At 41.1% G+C, this 27,318-nt stretch overlaps 1 protein-coding gene across 1 annotated transcript in view; it reads left to right on the top strand.

Moving 5' to 3' along the window:
- Positions 1 to 7,767: 7,767 nt before the first annotated feature.
- The window catches only part of EPHX4 (epoxide hydrolase 4), a 34,720-nt gene continuing 15,169 nt past the window's right edge, over positions 7,768 to 27,318 (top strand). The window contains exons 1-4 of the mRNA XM_003418484.4: positions 7,768 to 7,998; positions 10,506 to 10,591; positions 24,604 to 24,761; positions 26,744 to 26,872. Coding sequence (XP_003418532.1) covers positions 7,768 to 7,998; positions 10,506 to 10,591; positions 24,604 to 24,761; positions 26,744 to 26,872 — 604 coding nt within the window. The remainder of the gene's footprint in view (positions 7,999 to 10,505; positions 10,592 to 24,603; positions 24,762 to 26,743; positions 26,873 to 27,318) is intronic.

Here is a 27,318-nt window from a genome sequence, read left to right as displayed (position 1 = left end):
CTTGATAGAGTCCCACATGATTCTTAGAGGTTCTTCATTTTTTAAATTCTTTTATCTGATTTTTCTTCAACTATATTGGTGTCAACTCCGTTGTCTTCCAGGTCCCCCACTCTGCATTCCAATTGCTTGAGTCTGCTCCTCTGACTTCCTATTGAGTTGTCTAATTCTGTAATTTTACTGTTAATCTTTTGGATTTCTGAATGCTGTCTCTCTATGGATTCTTGTAGCTTATTAATTTTTCCACTATGTTCTTGAATAATCTTTTTGATTTCTTCAACTGCTTTATCAGTGTGTTCCTTGGCTTTTTGTGTAGATTGCATTATTTCATTTTTGAGGTCATCCCTGATGTCTTGAAGCATTCTGTAAATTGTTTTTTTATATTCTGCATCTGGCAATTCCAGGATTGTATCTTCATTTGGGAAAGATTTTGATTCTTTAATATGGGATGTTGTAGAAGCAATCATGGTCTGCTTCTTTATGTGCTTTGATATCAACTGTTGTCTCTGCGCCATCTATAAGATATTGTAATGATTTATTTTATATTTGCTCACTGAGTCTTATCTTGTTTTGTTTTCTTTCAATATACGCAGATGGGCTACTAGGTTGCGCCGTCTTGACTGTTGTAGGCTTTGAATCACTTATGTCCTCTTACCAGCTGGTTTGGGCCGGTACCAGAAATATAAGCCTAAGAGTCCATTCGCTATTCTTGAGTAGAATCTGATTTTGGGTCACCAAGTGTGTGGTGTAGACTGTCACCTATTCGCTTAGAGGAGTAGTGGTGATAGTTGTGTGCACCAGATTCTAGTATCAGCAGGGGGTCACATTCCAGGGGGGGCAGAATGCTGATAGGCTTCCCACAAGTCCCAGTGTGGTAGGTGTGTCTCTATTCCTAAAGCACTTTGGTGGGTGGGTTCTGCAGCTGTATCTTAGGCACCCAATGCATGTACCTCTAAAGATTGGTAGAAGTCACTATCCTCAGACCCCTATGGCAGGAGGTTAGGTGGTTTGGGTCGAGCTTCAGTCCTCAGTTCCCCGTTGTGGGTCAGTGAGGGCTCTGTTGAATATGCAGAGATATCAGACCTGGGAAACTTGTCTTTCCAGTAATCTGCTAAAGCAGTTACAGTCAGATCCCTATCAGAATTGCCTTTGCATTATAATAGCCACCTTGTTCCCTGTAAGGATGAAAGCCCAAGACTGTGGATCTCACATGCTTGGCTGGAGCTGGTTCTGTATTTTTAGTCCAATTTCGGGAAGTCAGGGAAGGATTCTTGGTCACTGGGTTTTTTGTAGCTGCTTCTCTCAGGCCAGGAGAATGGGTTAGGAAGAGAAAAAAAAAAAAAAAAACGAAGAGCACTTCACTCCCTGGCCCAGGACATTCCAATGTTAATGAAGCCGCCTGGGGCAGTGAGGGGAGGGATCAGATAGATAGGAGAGAGAGTAGCACCCAGCAATATAGACAATGTTACTTATCTTGCTTGGTAAGGACTGTTTTATCTGAGATTCCCGAGGGGCGTGTAGCCTGTGTGCACTGGCTGGGTCGAGATTGCCCCCAAGGGTCAGGCCCTCATCCCCCGTGCTTGTGCTGTCTCAGAAGCTGTAGTCAGCTCCTCTGCTCCTCTGCTCCCAGACCAAGGCCCAGAGCCAAGGTTCCCTGGCTGGGACTCCGCACTCCAGGCTCCAAAACCAGTTGCTGCCTCCCGGTGACTTCTCCTCCTGTCAGCCGCATCGTTGTGCTGCCTGCATGCGCTGGCTGGGCTTCCCCCGAGGTCACTTCAGGGGGCTAGTGCTGCCTCCCATATTTGTGCCATCTCAGGAAGCTGTGCTCAGCTCCCCTGTGCTCAGTCCAAAGCCTGGCAGTGAGGTTTTCTGACTGGGACGCTGGCTCCAGGCTCCGAAAACCATCGCTGCTTCCCCATGGTAGCTCATTCTCTCGTTAGCCGCGTCAGTGTGCATCCTTCTTGTGCTGGCTGAGTCTCTACTGAGGCTACCCCAGGGGGCTAGGGGTTAGGGCTGTGTCTCGTGCCTGCCCCGCCTCAGCAAGCCGCAATCAGCCTTGCCACTGGGCACCAGGGAACCGCGAGGGCTCAAGACTGTGGAGCGGGATGCTGGTTCCAGAGGCAGCTGCTGCTTCAGGGCGCAGCTTTTCACTCCCCTGTCACTCAGGTCAACTCTTTAGATCTGTGTTTGATGGTCAAGGTTCATAGATTGTCACATATGTGATCAATTCACTTGTTTTTCCGAGTCTTTTTTGCAAGAGGAATCCGAGGTAGCTTCTGCTTAGTCAGCCATCTCGCCCCGCCTCCGTCCATGTTGTCCTTTTTTTGAGGGTACATAACTAGGAGGGGAATTCGCTTAACAGCTCAGCTGCTAACCAAAAGGTCAGCATTTTGAATCCACCAGCGTCTCCTTGGAAACCCTATGGGGAAGTTCTACTCTGTCCTATAGGGTCACTAGGAGTCAGAATTGACTCAACGGCAATGGTTTGGGTTTGCTTTTTTCCTTTTTTTGGTTATGGTAATTCTATCTTTAGCCATTTGAGGAACTGCCAGACTATATTCCAAAGTGGCTGCATTATTTTATATTCCCACCAGTAGGGTATGAAGATTGCAATATCTTCACATCCCTGTTAACACTTGTTATTATTTGTTATAGCCATTCTAGTAGGTGTGCAGTGGTGTCTTATTGTGGTTTTGATTTGCGTTTTTCTGATGGCTAATTGTATTGAGCATCTTTTCATGAATTTATTGACTATTACCTTATTTTTCCCCCATGTGTCTGCCAGTTTGTCATACTGTGGGGGCTTGTGTGTTGCTGTGATGCTGGAAGCTATGCCACCAGTATTCAAATGCCAGCAGGGTCACCATGGCAGAAAGGTTTCAGCTGAGCTTCTAGACTAAGACAGATTAGGAAAAAGGACCTAGCAGGCTACTTCTGAAAAGAATTAGCCAGTGAAAATCTTATGAATAGCAGCAGAACACTGTCTGATATAGTGCCAGAAGATGAGCCCTTCAGGTTGGAAGGCACTCAAAAGATGACTCTGGAAGAGCTGCCTCCTCAAAGTAGAGTTGACCTTAATGACATGGGTGGAGACAAGTTTTGGGGGCCTTCATTTGCTGATGTGGCACGACTCAAAATGAGAAGAAACAGCTGCAAATATCCATTAATAATCAGAACCTGGAATGTACAAAGTATTAATCTAGGAAAATTGGAAGTCATCAAAAATGAAATGGAATCCACAGAGGTTCATATCTTAGGCATTAGCGACCTGAAATCGAACAATCATATGGTCTACTATGCCAGGAATGACTTGAATAGGAATGGTGTTGCACTCATCATCAAAAAAAAAAAAAATGTTAAGATCCATCCTGAAGTACAATGCTGTCGGTGATAGGATAATATCCATACCCCTACAAAGAAGACCAGTTAATACAACTATTATTAAAATTTATGTACCAACCACTAAGGTCAAAGATAAAGAAATTGAAGATTTTTACCAACTTCTGCAGTCTGAAATTGATCAAACATCCAATCAGGATGCGCTGATAATTACTGGTGATTGGAATGCAAAAGTTGTAAACAAAGAAGGATTGATAGTTGGAAAATGTGGCCTCGGTGATAGACACAATGCTGGAGATTGCATGATTGAGTTTGGCAAGACCAATGACTTCTTCATTGCAAATACCTTTTTATACCAACATAAACAGTGACTATACATATGGACCTCACCAGATGGAATACACAGGAGCCAAATTGACTACATCTGTGGAGAGAGAGGAAACCATGGTGGCATAGTGGTTAAGTGCTACAGTTGCTAACCAAAGGGTCGGCGGTTTGAATCCTCCAGGTTCTCTTTGGAAACTCTGTGGGGCAGTTCTACTCTGTCCTATAGGGTCACTATGAGTCCGAATCAACTTGACTGCACTGGATTTGGATTTTTGCATTTGGTGGAAAGAGATGATGGAAAAGGTCAATATTATCAGTCAGAACAAAGCCAGGGACAGACTCCAGATCAGACCACCAGTTACTCATATACAAGTTCAAATTGAAACTGAAGAAAATTAGAACAAGTCCACAAAAGCCAAAGTATGACCTTGAGTATATCCCACCTGAATTTAGAGACCATCTCAAGGATAGATTTGACGCATTGAACACTAATGACCGAAGACCAGACAAATCGTGGACTGGTATCAAGGACATCATACCTGAAGAAAGCAAGAGGTCATTAAAAAGACTGGGGAGAAAGAAAAGGCCTGAATGGATATCAGAAGAGACTCTGAAACTTGCTCTGGAACGTCGAGTAATTAAGGCAAAAGGAAAAAACAATGAAGTAAAAGAGCTGAACAGATTTCAAATGGCAGCTAGAGAAAACAAAGTATTATAATGACATGTGCAGAGACCTGGAGATGGAAAACCAAAAGGGAAGAACATACTCGGTGTTTCTCAAGCTGAAAGAACTGAAGAAAAAATTCTAGCCTTGAGTTGCAATAGTGAAGGATTACATGGGGAAAATATTAAACGACACAGGAAGCATCAAAAGAAGATGGAAAGAATACACAGAGTCACTGTACCAAAAAGAATTGGACGACGTTCAACCATTTCAATAGGTAACAGATGATCAGAAACCGAAGTCCAAGCTGCACTGAAGGTATTGGTGAAAAACAAGTCTTCAGGAATTGGCAGAATACCAATTGAGATGTTTCAACATATGCAGCCCTGGAAGTGCTCACTCATCTATGCCAAAAAATTTGGAAGATAGCTACCTGGCCAACCAAATGGAAGAGATCCATATTTATGCCTATATTTATTGGTGATCCAGCCAAGTGTGGAAATTATCGAACAATATCATTAATATCACACACAAGCAAAATTTTACCGAAGATCATTCAAAAATGGCTGCAGCAGTATATCAATAGGGAACTGCCAGAAGTTCAAGCTGGATTTAGAAGAGGACGTGGAACCAGGGATATCACTGCTGATGTCAGATGGATCTTGGCTGAAAGCAGAGAATACCAGAAGGATGTTTACCTGTGTTTTATTGACTATGCAAAGGCATTTAACTGTGTGGATCATAGCAAATTATGGATAATGTTGTGAAGAATGAGAATCCCAGAACAATTCATTGTGCTCTTGAGGAATCCATACAGGGATCGAGAGGCAGTTGTTTGGACAGAACAAGGGGATACTGTATGGTTTAAAGTTAGGAAAGGTGTGCATCAGGGTTGTATTCTTTCACCATACTTGTTCAATTTGTATGCTGAGCAAATAATCTGAGAAGCTGGACTATGTGAAGAAGAACATGGCATCAAAATTGGAGGAAGACTGGTTAACAACCTGCCATATTCAGATGACACAACCTTGCTTGCTGAAAGTGAAGAGGACTTGAAGCACTTACTGATGAAGCTCAAAGACCACAGCCTTCAGTAAGGATTACACCTCAACATAAAGAAAACAAAAATCCTCACAACTGGACCAATAAGCAACATCATGATTAAAGGAGAAAAGATTGAAGTTGTCAAGGATTTCATTTTACTTGGATCCACAACCAATGCCCATGGAAGCAGCAGTCAAGAATCAAATGACATACTGCATTGGGCAAATCTGCAAAAGACTTCCTTGAAGTATTAAAAAGCAAGATGTCACCCTGAGGACAAAGGTGCACCTGACCCAAGCCATTGTATTTTCAATCACCTCATGTACATCCAAAAACTGGACAATGAATAAGGAAGACTGAAGAAGAATTGATGCTTTGAATTACAGTGTTGGTGAAGAATGTATAATAGACTGCCAGAAGAACGAAAAATCTGTCTTGGAAGATGTACAGCCAGGATGCTCCTTAGAAGGGCAGATGGTGAGACTTCGTCTCAGGTACTTTGGATATGTTATCAGGACAGACCAATCCCTGGAGAAGAATATTACGCTTGATAGAGGGTCAGCAAAAAAGACAAAGAGAAAATGAGATGGATTGACACCAAGGCTGCAATGATGGGCTTGAACATAGCAATGATTGTGAGAATGGCGCAGGGTTATGGAATCTTTCCTTCTGTTGTACATAGGGTCGCTATGAGTCAAAACTGACTTGATGGCACCTAAAAACAACAACAGTCCTGGCTCTGTGTGTGGCCCTGCTGTGTGTGTGTGTGTGTGTACGTGTGTGCCTATGTGTGTGTGTGTGTGTATGCTGTTTACATAAAAGAGAGAGATAAAGTAAATCTGTCAAAAATGTTAATAATTGGTAAATGAAGGTGAAAGTTATGCGGGTGTTCCCTGAATTAGTCCTTCAACATTTCTGAAGTCTGAAATTTTTCAAAAGAAAAATACAAAGAGGTGACAAGGGTCAGTAAGATGTAGGATGCAGGAAGGCTTTTTGTTTGTTTGTTTTGGCGGGGCGGGGGGGGCGGTGTTTAGAGGCATGGAGTGAGTTGGGGGAAAGAGGAAAATGTGGAAATATTGACAGAAGAAGTTCACTGAGAAGGCCAGAGAAGGTAATGTGGCACCAGAGCAAAGGTAGAGATAGATTCTATACATTTGAGGTCATGCAACTTTTTTGTGTTTGTAACTGGAGGGAGGATGGAAAGATAGGTGCAGAGGTTATAAGTTTTTAAAGTTTAGTAGAAAGTTCAGAGAGTTGCTGCCCTCCCATACCTTCTATTTTTCCCTGTGAAAAAGCCAAGATTGATTGCTAGGAAAAATGGAGGCTATGATGAGACAGAGACTTGAGAGTAAGGAAGGAAGATTGTTTATGGATATGGCTTCTTCCTCTGCTCTTCTTACCTCCCAGTCCTTAGTTTTGGTCTCAGAGTTCTACCTATCGATTTACCTCAAATATTATTTAGCACACTTGTTCTGCTTTTGGGAGAAGGTGGAAACAAATAAACAAAAAACCTTAGCACCAAGATTGGGGTTTTGAGTAAATAGTCTCTAAATTTTATCCAGGTTTGGCAGTTTAGCATTCACTGTGAAGGCCAAGTGGGATAATGGAAAGAACTGACTTTAGAACCACAGAGGCCCATTTGCCATTTGCTAGTTGGAGCCCTAGTGGCGCAGTGGTTAAGAGGCTGGCTGTTAACCAAAAGGTTGGCAGTTGGAATCCACCAGCGGCTCCTTGGAAACCCTAAAGGGCAGTTCTACTCTGTCCTATGTGGTCACTATGAGTCCGAATCAACCAGACAGCAAATGGGTTTGGTTTTTTTTACTTGGGCTGGTAATGATTCTGAGCATATTTCCTCAGAAGACTGTCAGAAATAAAGTAATATTTAAAGATCATCACACAATGTGTGTTATGTGGTACAAAAACTGTTTACTCCCTGCATGCCCCATAATTGTATGATCCAGAAAAAGGTCTAATTAAATTCCAACAGTTTACCTGGGCACTGAAGAATTTGAACACTGGTCAAAACAAGTGTGGTGGTGCTTCCTTGCTCTTACCCAGAATGATTTGGGAAAGTCTCATCCTCATTTCCTCCACAGTTTAGTAATTTAGAAACAGAATTTCACTCTCTGAGGAGTGCCGGGTCTCCGCCATTGCCTAGTTCTGAGCCGACCTCGTCGCCCAGAGTGTCTCTTCGGAACTGGGCGCAGCAGCCCCCGAGCGCGCGGCGGTGACACAGAACCCTGGCGGTGCGCGGCCACCCGGTGTCCGCGGGGAGGCGCGCGCGGAGCGGGCGGGCCTGACGCGCCGCCGCGCTCGCTCTCTCACTCGGCAGCCAGAGTCCAGCGCGGCTTCTCCTCGCGCCTTGGAAGGGCAGCGGGCCCCTCCGCCGCCACCCGATGGCAAGGCTGAGGGATTGCCTGCCTCGCCTGATGATCACGATCCGGTCCCTGCTCTTCTGGTCCCTGATCTACTGCTACTGCGGACTCTGCGCCTCCATCAACCTGCTCAAACTTTTGTGGAGCATCGGCACGGGACCCGCGCAGACCTTCCATCGGCTCGCCCGGGAACACCCTCCCGCGTGCTTGAACGACCCCTCCTTGGGCACCCACTGCTATGTGCGGATCAAGGTGAAGGCCGGCGCGGGCCCGGCAGGAACGGGAGGGAGTGTGACCGCCGTGAGAGTGGAGGGCGCCGGGGCCGCTCCTTCCGTGACGCCGGCGGTTCAGCGTCCCCTGGTGTTCCTAGGGCTCGCAGGGCGCGCGGCGGGGTCGGGAGGATGGCAAGAGGAGACAGGAGAGGCGAGGTCTGGCAGGAGTGGGGACCGGTGTGTGTGTGTGTGTGTGTGTGTGTGTGTGTGTGTGTGTGTGTGTGTGTGTGTGTTGTGTGTGTTGTGTGTGTTGTGTGTGTGTTGTGTGTTGTGTGTGTGTGTGTGTGTGTGAAAGAGAGCGAGAGTGTGTGAGAGAGAGAGACAGATAGCAGCAACCGTTTTGCAGGTTCTTTGGTTTCTAAATGTGGAATTTCTCTAATCAAGGTCCTCTTGTATTACTGTCCCCTGTTCTTCTGCCACAACAACCCAGAATAATTCTGCTCCCTTTCCTACTCTAAAGGAAGCTATCTCCTGTCACCTTTTTGCCCTTTAGATCTCAGATCAGCTGTAGGGAATTGTTCCTGGTGGCGCCCTACTGTCTCAGGAGGCTGTCCTTGTCCAAATTTTAGAGATTGAAACAGTAAACAGAGCAAGTCAGTGAAAACTAAGAGTCTATTCATGTCAGCAGAATGGAGCATTCACAGATGACCTAGGCAGCAAAAAACAGCTAAATGGTGTATGTTTGTGGGGGAGGGAAGCAGGCTTATGAAGTCAGGGACCAAAGGAAAGGAACAAAAAGTAAATGTCAGTCCTGCATAAATACAGCCTCTTAATTGTCCATGCTTGTCCCAAGCCCCCTCACAGCCCCAAGATGGTGAAGGCTCCAGGTGGTGAAGGGAAATAGCCCCCTAGGATGCACCCTATAGTCTGCCTCACAGGCCTTTCCAAACTAGCCTCACAGGAGGGGCTGTTTACTTTGCCAAGTCCTGATTCCTCTTAGGAGCTTAACTGCCCAGCAGCTGGAGTTCAGAAGGACAAGGGGACTCTTCTTTCTTGTCTTTGTTAGGCCTGGGGTTGATGTAAAAATTAAATGAGTTAATATCTGTAAAAGAGCTTAGGACAGTGCATAGTAAGTAGCATAAAGTACTTGTTAACTAAATTCAATCATGCACTCACAGAGCTTAACCCTCCAAGATTCACTGAACCACCATTTAGAGAAGTTATTGAATCTCTAGGAATGTATCCTACAGCTGAGGGCAAAGTCAGATTTGTTATCTTGGGTCAACCCAAAGAGCAAAAGTAGTGTCAGAATCATCTGGAGTTCCTCATAATGCTTTTCTTTTGACTCTGGACACCTAAAGAGTTTCCCCCAGAGACTCAGAACCAAGGAATTGTCTGTTAGTTAGAAGAAGATGGGGATTCTGAGCCCAGCCCTGCTCCCAACCACATTTATGACTTGTGCTAACACTTTGGGCCTCAGTTTCTAAATCCATAAAATGGTGGAGTTGAATTAAATGACCTTTAAAATTCTTTCGGAGTACCTGGGTGGTGCAAACGGTTAATACATTTGGCTGCTAACTGAAAGGTTGGTGGTTCGAGTCCACCCAGAGGTGTCTTAGAAGGCCTGGCAGTCTACCTCTGAAAAATCAGCCGTTGAAAACCCTGCGTAACACAGTTCTACACTGAAATACGTGGAGTCACCATGAATTGGAATTGACTCAACAGCAGTGATTTGGTTAAGATTCTTTCACATCTGAAAAGCTAGTGGTTTGGATTGCCTGATATAAAACCCAGTCTCCATGCTCAGCTTTTGGTTCTTGGTTTCCTTCCTAGATTTCCTTTTTTTTGGACTTTTTTTTTCCTTGCTATTTTACCACATTCCTCTCTTTAGTTTACCGCGTTATTTGCTGTATTCCTCTCTCATTCCAATGCTTTTTATTTTCCTTGTCACTCACATGCAGAATGAAGTCTTGAGCACTCAGGGCATTCCGCTGTTAGGAGCAGACACTGACAAGACAAGAGGAGCCGGCAGCAAGTGGAACAGTACATGCAACACTCAACTTAAAATAATAATGTGGGAAGGAGAGACCTAAAAATAAGGGAAGGAGGTGTGAATTATGTAACTGACGGCACAGCTCCTGACGGGCAAGCTGAGAAAAGTACATGACTAGGAGGTAAACCTGGCAGGAATGTAAATTCAGATCAGAATTATTTACATGTCCTGCATAATTTGAGTGAGATGGGATATGACACATCGGTAAGAGGAAAGTCACAAATTGTGACATTGGTTCACAAGCTCATAAAGTATAAACTGACCTTGCAGGAGAACAAGAAAGGAAGGGAATGAACACCAAAGTGAGTCTGTCATTTTACCGTATAGATAAATCATGGGTTTATTTCTTTTTTAAAATTACTAAAACCTATTTTATTTCCTGATGTTAAAAATAATGCGAGTATTTTTTTATGAAATGGAAATAGTAAATGTACTGTTTTGATAATCGATACAAAATATCACTAAAATTCCATGTCCATTATTTTCTACTGCAGGACTCAGGGTTAAGATTTCACTATGTTGCTGCTGGAGAAAGAGGCAAACCACTTATATTGCTGCTTCATGGATTTCCAGAATTCTGGTAAACACTTATCAGCTAACTTTTTCATTTGCATTAAATGTTTCTCTTATCATAGTGTCATTTTCTGGTAATGACTTTTGACAGATCCTACTCTATGATCATTTGCCCAGAGTAATCATTCCTGAATGTTCCTGAATCACAGGAATGGTCTTCCTCCTAGTCTAAAGATACCTGCATGCTACCATGCTACCATGCTAAATTTATGTTTTCTGAGGATTTAAAGAAGTATCTTTAATGTCGCAAATTTATGAAATATTCATGTCTTAAGCTGGGCTCTTTAGAGAAGCAAAATCAGCAAAGTGTATATATATAGAGATACATAGAGAAAGACAGAGAGAGATTTATACCAAGGAAATGGCTCATATGGTTGTAGAGGCTGGAAAGTCCCAAGTCTGTGGGTCAAGTTGGCGGCTTCTCCTGACTCTGTAGCTGCAGGGGCTGGCAAACCCAAGATCAGCAGGTCAGACAGCAGGCTTCTGGCTCACAGGCTGTGGAGGCTGACAGATGCCAAGATTAGCAGGTAAGATGATAGGCGGCTGGCTCACAGGCTTTAGAGGCTGATGAATCCCAAGATCAGCAAGTAAGCTGCCAGCTCAATTCCCAAGAACCAGAGGTCAGATGAACAGGAACCAACTGCAGGATACAGAGTGACCAAGAGCCCACCAGCTTTGCCAGAAAGTCCACATGTATTGGATGCAGGCCACACCTTCAAAGAAACTCCCTTTCCACTGATTGGCCGCTCATAGCAGAGCTCATTATAGAAGTGATTAGATTACATCAGATCTCATTATGGAGGTGATTATGTCATTACATAACTGCCAAACCACTGAGAATCATGGCCTATCTTAACCATCACAAGTCAGTTACAAAATAGTGTTCATAGAGTAACTATTATGGACAATATAAAACATTGGGTGGAGAAGGAGGGTTAGAAGAAACAAAGGCTTGGAGTGCCTGTTAACAGGAAGCTTTTTGAGAATTGGAATGAGTGAGAGGCAAGAAGAGAAGAGAGCGCATGGAGACTGAAAGATGAACTGTTGCCTACACACACAGCAACAGGCTCATATGAATTCAGAACAGAATAAGGACCTAAATATTTATGCTAGGAAGAAAATTTATAGCCAAAAATACACAGTTGCTAGAGGAAAATGTCCTGTTCTCCTTTGAACCCCTATAGGGTCAAATAAGTTCTGATGAAAGCAACACATGATTAAATTTTTTTTTTTTAATGAACATCTTTAAAAGAGATGTTAATAAAACGAACTTTTTGATAGCACAGGGCTGTTATTTTGAGACAGTTCATGAACTAAATAGGTCAAGAAATGAATTAAAAAAAAATTCTCTGAGTCAACTTAAGGCTGAATATGTAGTATCTTGAAAGGTCTTGGATAACAACCAGTAAAATTTCTCCTTTGCTATCTCTTGTGATATCCAGAATTCCACCATTCTAGATTCCTGACCTTCTTTTATGTTTTAAAGATTTTGTATCATCTAAAGTCCTGATTTAATATGCATCTAGCTCTGAACGGGGTACTATCTTAAGACACTGTAGTTAATACTTTATGGGTGAAAGGGATTTTATGAATAAACACATTGAGGATGGCAAGTATTGGGCATTGAAAACAGAATGGAGGATCGCAAAGATTCATCTACCTCATAATTTTTCCAGAGCAAGAAGTCTATGGATACCTCTTCTAAGAATTTCCCCTCATGAAGTTTTTTCCTCTGAATTTACCTACATACAGAAACATAAATCATTCTCATGTTAAACCTTTATCTTCCATTCTGGAGACTAATGAGGTGGTAGATAAACAACCTAGTGCAATTCAAGAATATGTATGTGGACTCACCTAGTGGAGCTTGTGACATGATTAGCTCACAGTAAAATGGTAGTCTGAAGCATTAGTCAAATCTGCCTAGAGTATCCTGGGTAGTGATTCCAGCTCAGCCACTTGCTGCAGCATCCTGAACACTCATCTACAATAATCTTGTAGAGTTGTCGTAAGTATAAAGAGGGACAAAACAGGCAAAAGGCCTTTCGTGTGACTCCAAATGAACACTTAGTAAATTTTTGTTTTATTCCTTCATTCCTTTCTCTTCACTCATTGTAGAAATCCATGTGCAAGGTAATAATTTCCTGGTTCTGAGTAATGATGATGTTGATGATAGCTAACATTACTGAGCATTTATTATGTGTGCCAGATCTGTTCCAGGTATTTTACAAATAGCATCTCATTTAAGCCTCATAGCTACCCATAGCTTCCAAAATTGGCAGTGTCAGAAAGGTGCACCTCATTCTTAAAATTTAGGGCTGACTGCTGCTGCTTGTCCGGTACACATAGAAATGATAATGATCTGATAACATTCATGGACTTGTACTCTTCAAATTTCGCAGGTTATAGAAACATCCAAGAAGGTGTTAAAAGCAGGCAACAATATAAGAATATCTTACTTTAATATTTTGAATATTCATCCTAAATAAAATTTATGATCTGAATGAAGGGATGGAATTTAACTTTTTAGGAAGAAAAGATTTAAAAGTCTCTCCAACCCCACACCAACCCCAATACTTGTCCATGCTCTTTTTCCTCCTGGAACTTTACCTATTTACATGTGGAACAATATACGTGAAGATAAAAATAAACCCACAACCACTTGGTAATTATTTTAAGGAGTTCCAGAGAATGGCAGTGATACCCATTTAATACAGGGCAGTAGTTGCTCTCTGTCCAACTGGAAGAAATGATACTTTTGCACATGTTTTTCATAGCATTCCCATTATTTGTTCCTCATGAGAGCCCTTTTGCAAAATAGAAATTGCTGGTGATTCCTGTATATGTTCTAGAATCTTCAGTGAATGGAAGAGCCTAGGAATGGCACAGCACTACTCCTGGATATCAGTCCCATTTGCTCCAACAAAATCAAGTCTTGGATGTGTCCAAAAGAGAACTGATCATATGAAGAAGAGCTCAATTTTCAAAATGTTTCTAGAGATATTTTCACTCTGCCATGGATTAGAAGACATATATTGACCATAGGGGCAAGTCTCTTTTACTCACCACGTCTACCGATTCCCTACTCCAGCAAGAGCCTGTTGTTGTTGTTGTTGTTAGGTGCCATCGAGTCGGTTCTGACTCATAGCGACCCTGTGCACAACAGAACGAAACACTGCCCAGTCCTGAGCCATCCTTAAAATTGTTGTTATGCTTGAGCTAATTGTTGCAGCCACTGTGTCAATTCACCTCATTGAGGGTCTTCCTCTTTTCCGCTGACTCTGTACACTGCCAAGCATGATGTCCTTCTCCAGGGACTCATCCCTCCTGACAACATGTCCAAAGTATGTAAGACGCAGTCTAGCCATCCTTGCCTCTAAGGAGCATTCTGGCTGTACTTCTTCTAAGACAGATTTGTTCGTTCCTTTGGCAGTCCATGGTATATTCAATATTCTTCGCCAACACCACAATTCAAAGGCATCAATTCTTCTTCGGTCTTCCTTATTCATTGTCCAGCTTTCACATGCATATGATGCGATTGGAAATACCATGGCTTGGGTCAGGCGCACCTTAGTCTTCAAGGTAACATCTTTGCTCTTCAACACTTTAAAGAGGTCCTCTGCAGCAGATTTACCCAATGCAATGCGTCTTTGGATTTCTTGACTGCTGCTTCCATGGCTGTTGACTGTGGATCCAAGTAAAATGAAATCCTTGACAACTTCCCATCTTTTCTCTGTTTATCATGATGTTGCTCGTTGGTCCAGTTGTGAGGATTTTTGTTTTCTTAATGTTCGGGTGCAATCCATACTGAAGGCTGTGGTCTCTGATCTTCATTAGCAAGTGCTTCAAGTCCTCTTCACTTTCAGCAAGCAAGGTTATCTCATCTGCATAACACAGGTCGTTAATGAGTCTTCCTCCAATCCTGATGCCCTGTTCTTCTTCATGTAGTCCAGCTTCTCGGATTACTTGCTCAGCACACACATTGAATAGGTATGGTGAAAGAATACAACCTGACGCACGCCTTTCCTGACTTTAAACCCATCAGTATCCCCTTGTTCTGTCCGAACAACTGCCTCTTGATCTATGTAAAGGTTCCTCATGAGCACAATTAAGTGTTCTGGAATTCCCATTCTTCGCAATGTTATCCATAATTTGTTATGATCCACACAGTTGAATGCCTTTGCATAGCCAATAAAACACAGGTAAACATCCTTCTGGCATTCTCTGCTTTCAGCCAGGACCCATCTGACATCAGCAATGATATCCCTGGTTCCACGTCCTCTTCTGAACCCAGCAGGAATTTCTGGCAGTTCCCTGTCGATATACGGCTGCAGCTGCTTTTGAATGATCTTCAGCAGAATTTTGCTTGCGTGTGATATTAATGATATTGCTCTATAATTCCCACATTCAGTTGGATCACATTTCTTGGGAATAGGCATAAATATGGATCTCTTTCAGTCAGTTGGCCAGGAGGCTGTCTTTCATATTTCATATTTCTTGGCAGAGACAAGTGAGCACCTCCAGCACTGCATCCATTTGTTGAAACATCTCAATTGATATTCCATCAATTCCTGGAGCCTTGTTTTTCGCCAGTGCCTTTGGAGCAGCTTGGACTTCTTCCTTCGGTACCATCGGGTCCTGATCATATGCCACCTCTTGAAATTGTTGAATATCAACTAATTCTTTTTGGTATAATGACTCTGTATTCCTTCCACTTCTTTTGATGCTTCCTGCGTCGTTTAATATTTTCCCCATGGAATCCTTCACTATTGCAACTCGAGGCTTGAATTTTTTCTTCAGTTCTTTCAGCTTGAGAAATGCCAGGCACGTTCTTCCCTTTTGGTTTTTTATCTCCAGCTCTTTGCACATGTCATTATAATACTTTACTCTGTCTTCTCGAGATGCCCTTTGAAATCTTCTGTTCAGTTCTTTTACTTCCTCAATTCTTTCTTTTGCTTTAGCTGCTCGATGTTCGAGAGCAAGTTTCAGAGTCTCCTCTGACATCCATCTTGGTCTTTTTTTTCTTTCCTGTGTTTTCAGTGACCTCTTGCTTTCTTCATGCATAATGTCCTTGGTATCATTCCACAACTCGTCTCGTCTTTGGTCACTAGTGTCCAATGCATCAAATCTGTTCTTCAGACGGTCTCTAAATTCAGATGGGATATACTCAAGGTCATATTTTGGCTCTCGTGGACTTGCTCTGATTTTCTTCAGTTTCAGCTTGAACTTGCATATGAGCAATTGATGGTCTGTTCCACAGTCGGCCCCTGGCCTTGTTCTGACCGATGATATTGAGCTTTTCCATCGTCTCTTTCCACAGATGTAGTCAATTTGATTTCTGTGTGTTCCATCTGGCAAGGTCCATGTGTATAGTCACTGTTTATGTTGGTGGAAAAGGTATTTACAATGAAGAAGCCGTTGGTCTTGCAAAATTCTATCATTTGATCTCTGGCATTGTTTCTATCGCCAAGGCCATATTTTCCAACTACTGATCCTTCTCCTTTGTTTCCAACTTTCGCATTCCAATGGCCAGTAATTATCAATGCATCTTAATTGCATGTTCGATCAATTTCAGACTGCAGAAGCTGATAAACATCTTCTATTTCTTCATCTTTGGCCCTAGTGGTTTGTGTGTAAATTTGAGTAATAGTGGTATTAACTGGTCTTCCTTGTAGGTGTATGCATATTATCCTATCACTGGCAGCATTGAACTTCAGGATAGATCTTGAAACATTCTTTTTGACAATGAATGCAACACCATTCCTCTTCAAGTTGTCATTCCCAGCATAGTAGACTGTATGATTGTCCGATTCGAAACGGCCAATACCAGTCCGTTTCAGCTCACTAATGCCTAGGATATTGATGTTTATGCATTCCATTTCATTTTTGACGATTTCCAATTTTCCTAGATTGATACTTCGTACATTCCAGGTTCCGATTATTGATGGATGTTTGCAGCTGTTTCTTCTCATTTTGAGTCACACCACATCAGCAAATGAAGGTCCCGAAAGCTTTACTGCATCCACATCGTTAAGGTCGACTCTACTTTGAGGAGGCAGCTCTTCCCCAGTCATCTTTTGAGTGCCTTCCAACCTGGGGGGCTCATCTTCCAGCACTATATCAGACAGTGTTCCACTGCTATTCATAAGGTTTTCACTGGCTAATGCTTTTCAGAAGTAGACTGTCAGGTCCTTCTTCCTAGTCTGTCTTAGCCTGGAAGCTCAGCTGAAATCTATCCTCCCCGGGTGACCCTGCTGGTATCTGAATACTGGTGGCAGAGCTGCCAGCATCACAGCAACATGCAAGCCCCCACAGTACGATAAACTGACAGACACGTGGAGGAGCAAGAGCCTAGCTGTAAATAATTAAACAAGATAGCTTGGTCACTCCAGTAGACCAGATGGAATTCACTGAACTTGCTGACCACTAATCAGAAGGCTACCTGGTTGTTCAGGAAAGGTCCTAAAGCAACTGCATAGAGATTGTTGTTGTTAGCTGCTGTTAAGTCGACTGCTAGTCATAGTGACCTTATATACAACAGAACAAAATGTTGTCAGGTCCTGTATCATCCTGACAGTCACCAGCTTCTTCAAGTCCATTGTTGCAGTTACTGTGCCAATCCATCTTACCAAGGGTCTCCCACGCCCTCGTTGGCCCTGTGCTTCACCAAACATGATGTCCTCCTCTAGCGATTGAACCCTCCAAAGCAAGCAACCCAAACATTGTTTTGTTATGATCCATAAGGTTTTTCATTGACTGATTTTCAGAAATAAATCACCAGGCCTTTCTTCCTACTCTGCCTTTGTTGAAAGTGCCCACTCTGGGTGACCTTGCTGGTATTTGAAATATCAATAGCACAGCTTCCAGCATCACAGCAACATGCAAGCCATCATAGTATGACAGATTGGTGGTGGGCATGGTAACCAAAACACCTCTGAGAATGGCACACTAAACTAACCTCTATGTGATGCTCCCCGTCTTTCCTTCCAATAAAATTGACATTATTACCCATTTGGGGTCTAGTGAAGTCCATTCAGTGAATAAGTCAATCCAGTTCTTTAAGTTTAAGGCAAAACTGTTTGAATAAGTCACTTAATTTCTCTCTCTCACACTTCCCCTTCTCTTTTACAAAGGCTTTTTCTCTTGCATTTCTCTACTCTTTCTTTTTCTTTTTCTTTTTTCATTTTAAAAGCCCCCCCAACATTAAGTGAGAGTTCCCCATGAGGACAACTAGAAAAAGCATTTCAGTAGAGGAAATTGCTTGTGAAAAGGCATGGATGGATGAAGAGGATGTGAAATATTGGCAAATTCAGTTAGGCCAAGATAACCTTGTGGTGGGGGGAAGAATTATCTCATTGTTTGTTGCTTTTCCCATGGTGTCTCTGAAGGTGCATTAGTATATAATGCTAATCGTTCTTTGAAAACAGGAAAGCTTATTGACAATACACTGGGGCTGAAGTGATGGTCCTACTACAATTTCCCCTGGAAGAAGGATTCTCTTGTACCGTTGAACTCATTCATAAGCTAGTACTGGCAAGGTTGTATTTTCTTGCTACTGGTGATTGTTGATGTTTAAGTAAAAAGATACTCTTAAATGAAAGAAAAAAAAAAAAGCCCCCCCAAATCTTTATTTCTGGCATTTCAAATCAATTTAAATTTATATTATAAATATAAATGTTATTCAACTTTTGCCTAAATACACTCAAAATTATGAGCTTGTAGGTAAAAAAAAAAAAAAAAAAAAGGTCAAGTGGGCCTGAACTATTTGATACAGTGAAAACAAAATGATCAAAACTATAATGTGTGTGAAAGTGATTTTTAAGCAGAAAAGCACCATACAAATGCATGTATCATCTGCATTTATCATCATTACCTAAGAATTAGCTGTTGAGAAATGATGACATTCAATATATTTGATGTTACACAGAAACAGTAAAATTCCAGGTCTTCTTTCCTAAAGTCTAAAGGAAACCTCAAACAAGATACACACTTATGAGCCTTTTAGCTAAATTATCCCAAAATAAGCCTCCTTGTCAAAGAACGGTTTTTCTCCCAGTCTCTCTCCGCCTCAATTGAAATTTCTTTTTAAAATATTTTGAGCTGATGTGGCAATTTGTTTTGAGTTGTCTTCCTCACCAGCTGTATGGAAGGCGTGCATCACCGCTCGAGTGCTGAGGCAAGTGAGGGCTCCTTACAGCCGCAGCTGAGCACAGAGGCTGATGGCGGCGGCCTTTTCTCTGTTACGATGAGGAGAGGATATTCTATATCTGAAAGTTGCTGGCTGATAAAACCAGGAGCACTCCTGTTAAGTGTAATAACTGGCGAGAGGTTGTTCCCTTTTGAGTGTCCTTTGTTACTACCTGTGGAGCCCTGGTGGCGCAGTGGTTAAGAGTTACAGCTGCTAACCAAAAGGTTGGCAGCTCGAATCCCTCAGCCGCTCCCCTTGGAAACCCTATGGGGCAGTTCTACGTTGTCCTATAGGGTCACTATGAGTTGAAATTGACTCTACAGCAATGGGTTTATTTGTTTTTTTGTTATCACTTAAAGCTACCTGAAAAAAAGACAGTATGGATGAAAATAGCAGTTTTGCTTATAATATTTTCAGGGGTTACTGATTTTGTAATTTCTTTCCTTATAAGGAGGTTGTTTTTGTTTGATTCAGATGAGTAACATACCCATTCATCTATCACTGGGGTTTAGAGTTAACGTGTAAATCAAATATGCTTTATTTATGAACTCGGGGAAGATGACATTTAAAAATTATTTTGTACTTTAAAATAGCAGTTGCTCTATTTTTTTAGAGATGCTTAGCATATTGCTTATCTTCACTCATTGTTAGCAACAATACTTGTTTTTTTTAAGGCAATTTGAATTATTCACAAGATAATGAAATTCTCATCTACTAAGTTTTTTATGTTTACATGGTCCCTAAAACAATTTTGGAGCCCTGGTGGTGCAGTGGTTAAGAGCTACAGCTGCTAACCAAAAGGTCGGCAGTTCAAATCCACTAGTCACTCCTTGGAAACCCTATGGGGCTATTCTACTCTGTCCTTATAGGGTCGCTATGAGTTGGATTCGATTCAGTGGCAACAGGTTTGGTTTTTTAAAACAATTTTAAATGCAAAATATTGCATGATTCTACACATTCTTTAAATCGTCAGCATGTCAAAGTTTGATATGGGACAGAAGTCTGTTATCTTATTGAGCAACTGGTACTATCATTATTCAGGGCTTTGTTGGTTGTTTCACTTGCTCAACGTGAGCTAGGTATTCTGCCAGACAGCTCAGGGAGCTCACAACCTAATGGAAGAGCCAGATATCAACAGATCACTATATAACAACATGCCAAGTGCAATAAAGAGTTTATGTGCAAGGTCAGGAATACAGAAGGGGCCCACCTAATGCAGCTTATAAAGGCAGGATCCTGGGAAGTCTCTTGGAAGAGGAGATGCCCAATGTGAGGAAAAGTTAATTGAGGAAGAAAGACAGGGATGGTGGTTGAGAGGTGGGAGATAGGGATGTTGGGGAACAGGGGAGTGGTGGGGAGAGATGGAGCTTCAGACAAAGGAAATCAAATAAGCAAAGTAATTAGAGCAAAAAACAATATCCGTGTGCCTTCACTACAAGTAGCTTCAAGTTGCAGAGGCAGCATAGCCCAGAGTCTGAGGCCAGATTACCTGGGTGTGAATCCTGGCTCTGTTATTTGCTAACTTGTGACCTCCGGCACATGAATTAACCTCTGTGCCTCTGTTTCGGATAATGATAATGATAATACCTACTTCCTAGGGCTGTTTTGAAGTTCAATCTTTACTATATATGAAACATTTAGAATTGTCCTTAGCACACAGTAAGAATGATATAAACCAAAAACTAAACCTACTGCTGTCCAATTGATTCTGATTCAGCCGAGTGCTTAACCACTGAACCACCAGGGCTCCTAAGAATGATATAGATGTTCCAGAAACCAAACCCATTGCCGTCGAGTCGATTCTGACTCACAGCGACCCTATAGGACAGAGTAGAACCGCCCCATAGGGTTTCTAAGAAGTGGCTGGTGGATTCAAACTGCTGACCTTTTGGTTAGCAGCCATAGCTCATAACCACTACACCACCAAGGCTCCAATATAGATGTTAGCTATTATTATTATAATGACAGAGAGTGTAATGTAATTGAACTGGAAGAGTCAAATCTTGGCGGGTTTGTCTACCCGTTTAGTGAGCTTGGGCTTCACTCTATAACTAATAAAAAGTCAAGAAAAAGTTTTAAGCAGGGCAGTTACACGAATGAATTTGTGTTTTTTCTACACCACTCTGCTTTTTTGTTGAAGACAGTGCTGAAGCAATAAAATGGACACAGAGCACTCAATAGACTGCCACATAAATGGAGGCCTGAATTAAGATAATGATAGTAGGGATGGAGAGGAGGAGTGATTACATAAATATTTAAGAGGTTAAACCTGCAGAACTTTATTGATTGGGTATGAGGGATTATAAAAAGGGTAGAGTTGGGCTTGAGTTACAAAGACATAAATAATCAATTCGAAATTTTAAGTAAGGCTAATGAGAAAATGATAAAATCATCTGGGTTGACATATGAGTATCTCTAAGGAAACAAGCTGCTTCATTGTTTGTTAAAACTCAAAGACAAGATTCCTAAGGCCTCGCCAAGAAGGATACTGTTTTTTAAAATTTTCAAGTCCATCTTATTTGGCAATGCGCTTGTAGATTTTCATAAATCTTAGGCATCCTAGTAATAGATCAGACATTCTGTGTTCATTCATAATTCCAAATACGTGTCTGACACCTTTCCTGAAGATCTGTTAATGTAAAGTGGTTGCCTTGTTTCATTGATCTTCTTGCTCTGTGTCTCCCTTCAGATTGCCGTCTCCCTCTCACTCTTGGTTTATAATCTCACATCACTGTGTTTGTTTACCTATTGTCCTTTAAAAGTGTTTTCAGATAATGATCTCCCTTTTGGTTTGTGTCAGATCATTTTACACTGTGCTTTCATGAACAGATGTGCACGCAGATGCCTTTTTTAAAGAGGCATATTTTGAGTTCTAAAACATAGTGAGTTGCTTTGAAGATCCCATCTTTTCTACATTTCTTATCCAAAATGATTTTTCTTACTTGAAGAAGAAAATCTCATGGATCTCTGGATTTCAGTTATTTCTGCAGTTCCATGATCAGGCCCATGGGGAATACCTGGCCCAACAGAGGTGTCCAGAGTTGGCTCCAGCACTATGTCCACTCTAATTGGTCAGTGCTTGTGCCATTTTGGTTTTTGTCATGGATTGAATTGTGTCCCCCCAAAGTATCTGTCAACTTGGTTAGCCCATGATTCCCAATATTGTATGCTTGTCTACCATTTTGTCATCTGATGTGATTTCCCTAAGTGTTGTAAATCCTATCACTATGATGTAATGAATGGATTAGTGGCAGTTATATTGATGAGATCTACAAGATTACATAGTGTGTTAAGCCAATCTCTTTTGAGATATAAAAGAGAGAAGTGAGCAGACAGACATGAGGACCACATACCACCAAGAAAGCAGTACTGGGAGCAAAGCGTGTCCTTTAGACTTGAGGTTCCTGTGCTGAGATGCTCCCACACCAAGGGAAGACTGATGCATCACAAGGACCCTCCTCCAGAGCCGACAGAGAGAGAAAGCCTTGCCCTCGAGCTGGCACCCTAAATTTGGACTTCCAGCCTACTGGACTGTGAGAGAATAAACTTCTGTTTGTTTATGCCATCCACTTGTGGTATTTTTGTTATAGCAGCACTACATGACTATGACAGCTGTTAAATTGTTTTAATATCATGCTTGCTTGTACCCATGGTTTAGGATCTTATCCACTGGAGAATTTTGCTATAGCAAGCAGAGGTTTATCTTAAACTGTTGTGTTGTTGAATTATTTCAGTGATAATTTTTTTTTAAACCTCCAGACATTTCATCCAAAGTAAGCTATTAGGGCCATAAAACCAAATGAGATTAAATAGGCACACCAGCCCATGGGCAAGGATGAGAAGGCAGAAGCAGACAGGAAAGCTGGAAATGGGAACTGAAGGTCAAGAAGGGGAGAGTATTGACCTTCATCTAAAGCACATTAAAAAAAAAAAAAAAAAAGATTACAGCCTAGAAAACCCTATGGGACAGTTCTACTCTGTCACATGATGTCCCTATGCAATGAGTCAACAACAAGTACTGTTATAATTAAAAAGCCAGATCATAACAAGCGTTGGTGAGAATGTGGAGATGTTGCAACCCTCATACATTGCTGGTGGGAATGTAACATGGTACAGCTGCTTTGGAAACCAGTTTGGCAGTTCCTCAAAATCTTACACATCTAGTTACCATGGGACCCAGCAATTCTACTCCAAGAGAAATGAAAATATATATCCACATAAAAATTTTTATACCTATGTTTTTATGTTTATTCATAATAGCCCAAAGGTGGAGACAATCCAAATGTCCATCAGCTGATGAATGAATAAATAATGTGCGGTATATCCATATAATGGAATATTTAGCAATCAAAATAAATGAAGAACTCATACATGCTGCAACCTTGAAACATTATACTAAGTGGAAGAAGTCAGCCACAAAAAGCCACATATTATTTGAAATGTCCGGAATAGGCAAATCTACAGGGACAGAAAGTGGATTAATCGTTGCCTAGGGATGGGGGAAAATGGAGAATGACTACTAATGGGCATGGGGTTTCTTTCTGCGGGTAAAGAAAATGTTCTAAAATTGAATACGGTAGTGGTGCACAACTCTGTGAATATACTAAAAACTACTGAATTGTATACTTTGAATGGTGGAATTATATGATTTGTGAATTATATTTCAATAAAAATGTTACTAAAAAAAAAGTAAGCTGTTACTACTAAAGACATTGAGCCCTATTTGACAGTGCAGCAAGGTGAGTAAAACCCACTTTTTTTTTAAGGGAAATAGAATTTCAGCTAGTAAATTTTTCAGTCAGAGAACCAAATGGGTCTGCAATGAAGAAGCATTTTACTCATGTTACTCCACCAGAGTCCAAGGTCGTATAAGCATTCAGATGTTTAGGTAAAACTCTGAAGCTCATCTTCCCTCTCACTTTTTTTTTTCTCACTTTATGTTATAGATTGAATTGTGTCCCCCCAAAATGTGTGTCGACTTGGCTAGGTGATGATCCCCAGTATTGTGTGGTTGTCCTCCATTTTGTGATCTGATGTGATTATCCTATGTGTTGTAAATTCTAACCTCTATAACGTTAAAGAGGCAAGATTAGAGGCAGTTATATTAATGAGGCAGGACTCAACCTACAGGATTAGGTTGTATCTTGAGTCAACCTCTTTTGAGATATAAAAGAGAATCAAGCATGGAGGAAAGGGACCTCAGTACCAGAAAGCAAGGGAGCCAGGAGTGGAGTGCGCCCTTTGGACCCAGGGCCCTTGTGCTGAGAAGCTCCTAGATCAGGGGAAGATTGATGACCAGGGCTTTTCCCCAGAGCCAGCAGAGAAAGAAAGCCCTCCCCTGGAGCTGGCACCCTGAATTCAGACTTCTAGCCTCTTAAACTGTGAGAGAATAAATTTCTGCTTGAAAAAGCCATCCACTTGTGGTATTTCTGTTATAGCAGCACTAGATAACTAAGACACTTTATAATCCATTTATTGTGTCTAGAAATCCAGCTGTGAAATAACTGCACACAGTATACATCTCCTGTTTCCTGTAAGCATCATTTAAGAAAGGGTTAGAAAATTGACCTTTTAAAGACAAAGTATCTGGTATTTTGTAGTTTCTATAAATACCAACCCTTTGTTATACCCCACTGCAACTGGTTAAAAAAAAAAAAATTCTAATAAAGTCAATATTTCTTTCCCAAACAGATCTCCCATTTCCTGCTTACATGCAGCTATATAACCTTTCTTAAAACAGGGAGTTTCCTATAGTTTTCTGTTTAGAAAATGTATAATGTCACTCTTTGTACTGGTTGTTATGGTCTTTTTCATGTTTCTTTCTTCTGCAGGTATTCTTGGCGTCACCAACTGAGGGAATTTAAAAGTGAATACCGAGTTGTAGCGCTGGATTTAAGGGGTTATGGAGAAACAGATGCTCCCATTCATCAAGAGAATTATAAATTGGACTGTCTCATTACAGATATAAAGGATATTTTAGACTCTTTAGGTAAGTTAGTTTAAAAAAAAATGGTAATTCTTGTTAAGGGGTTAATATACAATAAATTATAAATTGATAACTTCATTTCTTCAGAGGATGCATTTTCCATCTTCCTTAGCTGGTATCTGGGTCCTGTCACCATGATTTTGGGTATACAGCAAGAAATATTTATACAGGGAATTCAAAATAATGCATCCAGAGTTACTATTCAGTCCACCAGTCAAGAATGACTTTGAAGATTTGTTTTTAAAACTAGATATCATGATTGTTTATTCTTTTAGAACTAATTATTGAAAATTTAATTTTTGTACTCAGAAAATTGATTTCTTCGGAAGCTACACCTAAATATTCATGTAGAAATGTTATAAGATGTGGAAGCACTTGCATTATCTCTTTTGTGTTGAACAGTAGTGCCACAATAACATTGTGTAACAAACCACCCCAAACTCAGTATAACAGAGCAATAAGCATTTATTCCTGTGCTCATGGATCTGCAGGTCGACTGGGGACTGGCTAATATAGGCTGGGCCCCGCTGGGTGGCTTTGCTTCAGTCTGCAGGCCCAGCTGGGATTGGCTTCTTGCTGTGGATAAAAAGCTAAAAGGGAGTAGCTATCTGAGGGAGGATCATCTTTTGCCAGTGACAGAAGAGGCAGAAGGGCGAACCCAGCTGCACAAATATATTTCAAGTTTCCACTAATTGAAAAATAAAGCAAGTCATATGGCCAAGCCCAAAGTCAAGTCATGTACCCAACATGAGACCAACGCCAATCATATGGCCAAGCCTGTTTTCAAGGGGATAGTGAAGTATATTTCTTCTATGGCAGCGAGAAAAAGGGAAGGAGTAAATATTTTTTCAGCAATCTAATCTATTACATTCCCTTTGACTCAAACTCAGCTGCTAAGCTGGCATATGTTAATAGAACTAGTATAGTGAGAAACACTGTATACTAAAGGTCCTTTCTATAATAATCTAATGACAGCATAGATAAAGCCAGCATTTTTAGAGGAGAAAAAATAGATCGAGTCAGGGACTGACAATGCAGTGTTGTCATTTAGTCTGATTACAGTAAAATAGCCTCAGAGACTCTGATTTACAACAGCCACATTTCATTCAAATTTTGTGATAATTCAGTCAGACCTGGCCTAAATTTGTCATCATGTAATTTTCTACACAAATCAATAATATAAACAAGATTTTTAAAAAATGTGTGTGTATGTGAGGGGGTAGTATAGTGGTGGAGGGTAATGGTGAGGAATATTATTTTGAAAATGATTTTAAGTGTTCTAGAAGTAAATTACAAATGAATCTTATCCACCTATTCAAAGGCAATCCTGCAGGAATCTCCATTAAGCAGTATTTTAACCAAATTCAAATTACCATATGATTACATGAACTGAAACTTATATATAATCGATGTTATAATCAAGACATTCCACTAATTCAGTCTGACTTCACGGTTCCAAATTTGTGACATTTTACCGTGTTCAGTTGTAACATTGGATCTACGAAGTTAGGGAGTAAATACATGCTTTCTCAAAATAAAGGTTTACAAGTTAGACATAAATGGGACATTTATGATTTTCTGTAACTAGAAATTTCTCAGCATTCCAAATAGGCAACTTAAATAATCTTCCTTAGGACTTGATTATGTACAGTCCTTTACTATGGTTTCCAAACTCCAGTCCATGGGGCCAGAGCTGAGTTGGCTATTCTAGAATTTAGAAAAGAAAAAAAATAAAATAAAACTCCTGGAAGAGATTTGAATTTGTATGTCTGGAGTGGAGCCGTAGCATCTAAATTTTCCGAAAAGCTACCTAGATGATTCAGAGACGGGTTTTAGAACTACCGAACTCAATGATCTCTGCACAAGTGCGTCTGAGGGTAGTGGAGGGATAAGTTAGGTTCAGAAGTGTAGCTCCCTTTACGTGAGGTAATGATGCATCCACCTGTTTCCTTTCACTAATGTCAACATATATTTCTCAATTACAGGGTATAGCAAATGCATTCTTATTGGCCACGACTGGGGGGGCATGATTGCTTGGCTAATTGCAATCTGTTATCCTGAAATGGTGATGAAGCTTATTGTCATTAACTTTCCTCATCCAAATGTATTTACAGGTGAGTTTTAAGTTTTCATTAAGTTTGCTGTGTTAAAGCAACGATTTAAATCTGACACTTTGGGTTTAAAAAGCAAAACTTGATTAACATAATCTTTTTAAACATTAAATGACTAACATATCATATTAGGGCATGGTAATGTCAGATATTTTGGCTTTAAATCTTCCTGAAGAGTCAAAGAAAATTCAGCTTCATGTTGGCTTGCATAATTTTATTCCTTTTTAGAAAACATTTTACTGTTAAATTGGGAAGAGGGGAAAATGTAGTGATCTGGTTTGGACAGTAATGAATCTTGATGGCCTAGAAATAAATTCTCCTGCCTGACTGCTCTGGCTATCAGGAATGGTAGTATTCTTTAAAGCTGTCATTCTCAAACATTTTGGTCTCAGGACTCCTTTATACTCTTAAAAAATATTAAAGACTCCCCATTGTTTCTATGTCTATGT

The sequence above is a fragment of the Loxodonta africana genome, chromosome 3 (genome assembly GCF_030014295.1).
Source record: "Loxodonta africana isolate mLoxAfr1 chromosome 3, mLoxAfr1.hap2, whole genome shotgun sequence".
Taxonomy (NCBI): domain Eukaryota; kingdom Metazoa; phylum Chordata; class Mammalia; order Proboscidea; family Elephantidae; genus Loxodonta; species Loxodonta africana.
The sequence above is the reverse complement of the archived record's forward strand: the minus strand, read 5'-3'. Positions and strand labels throughout refer to the sequence as shown.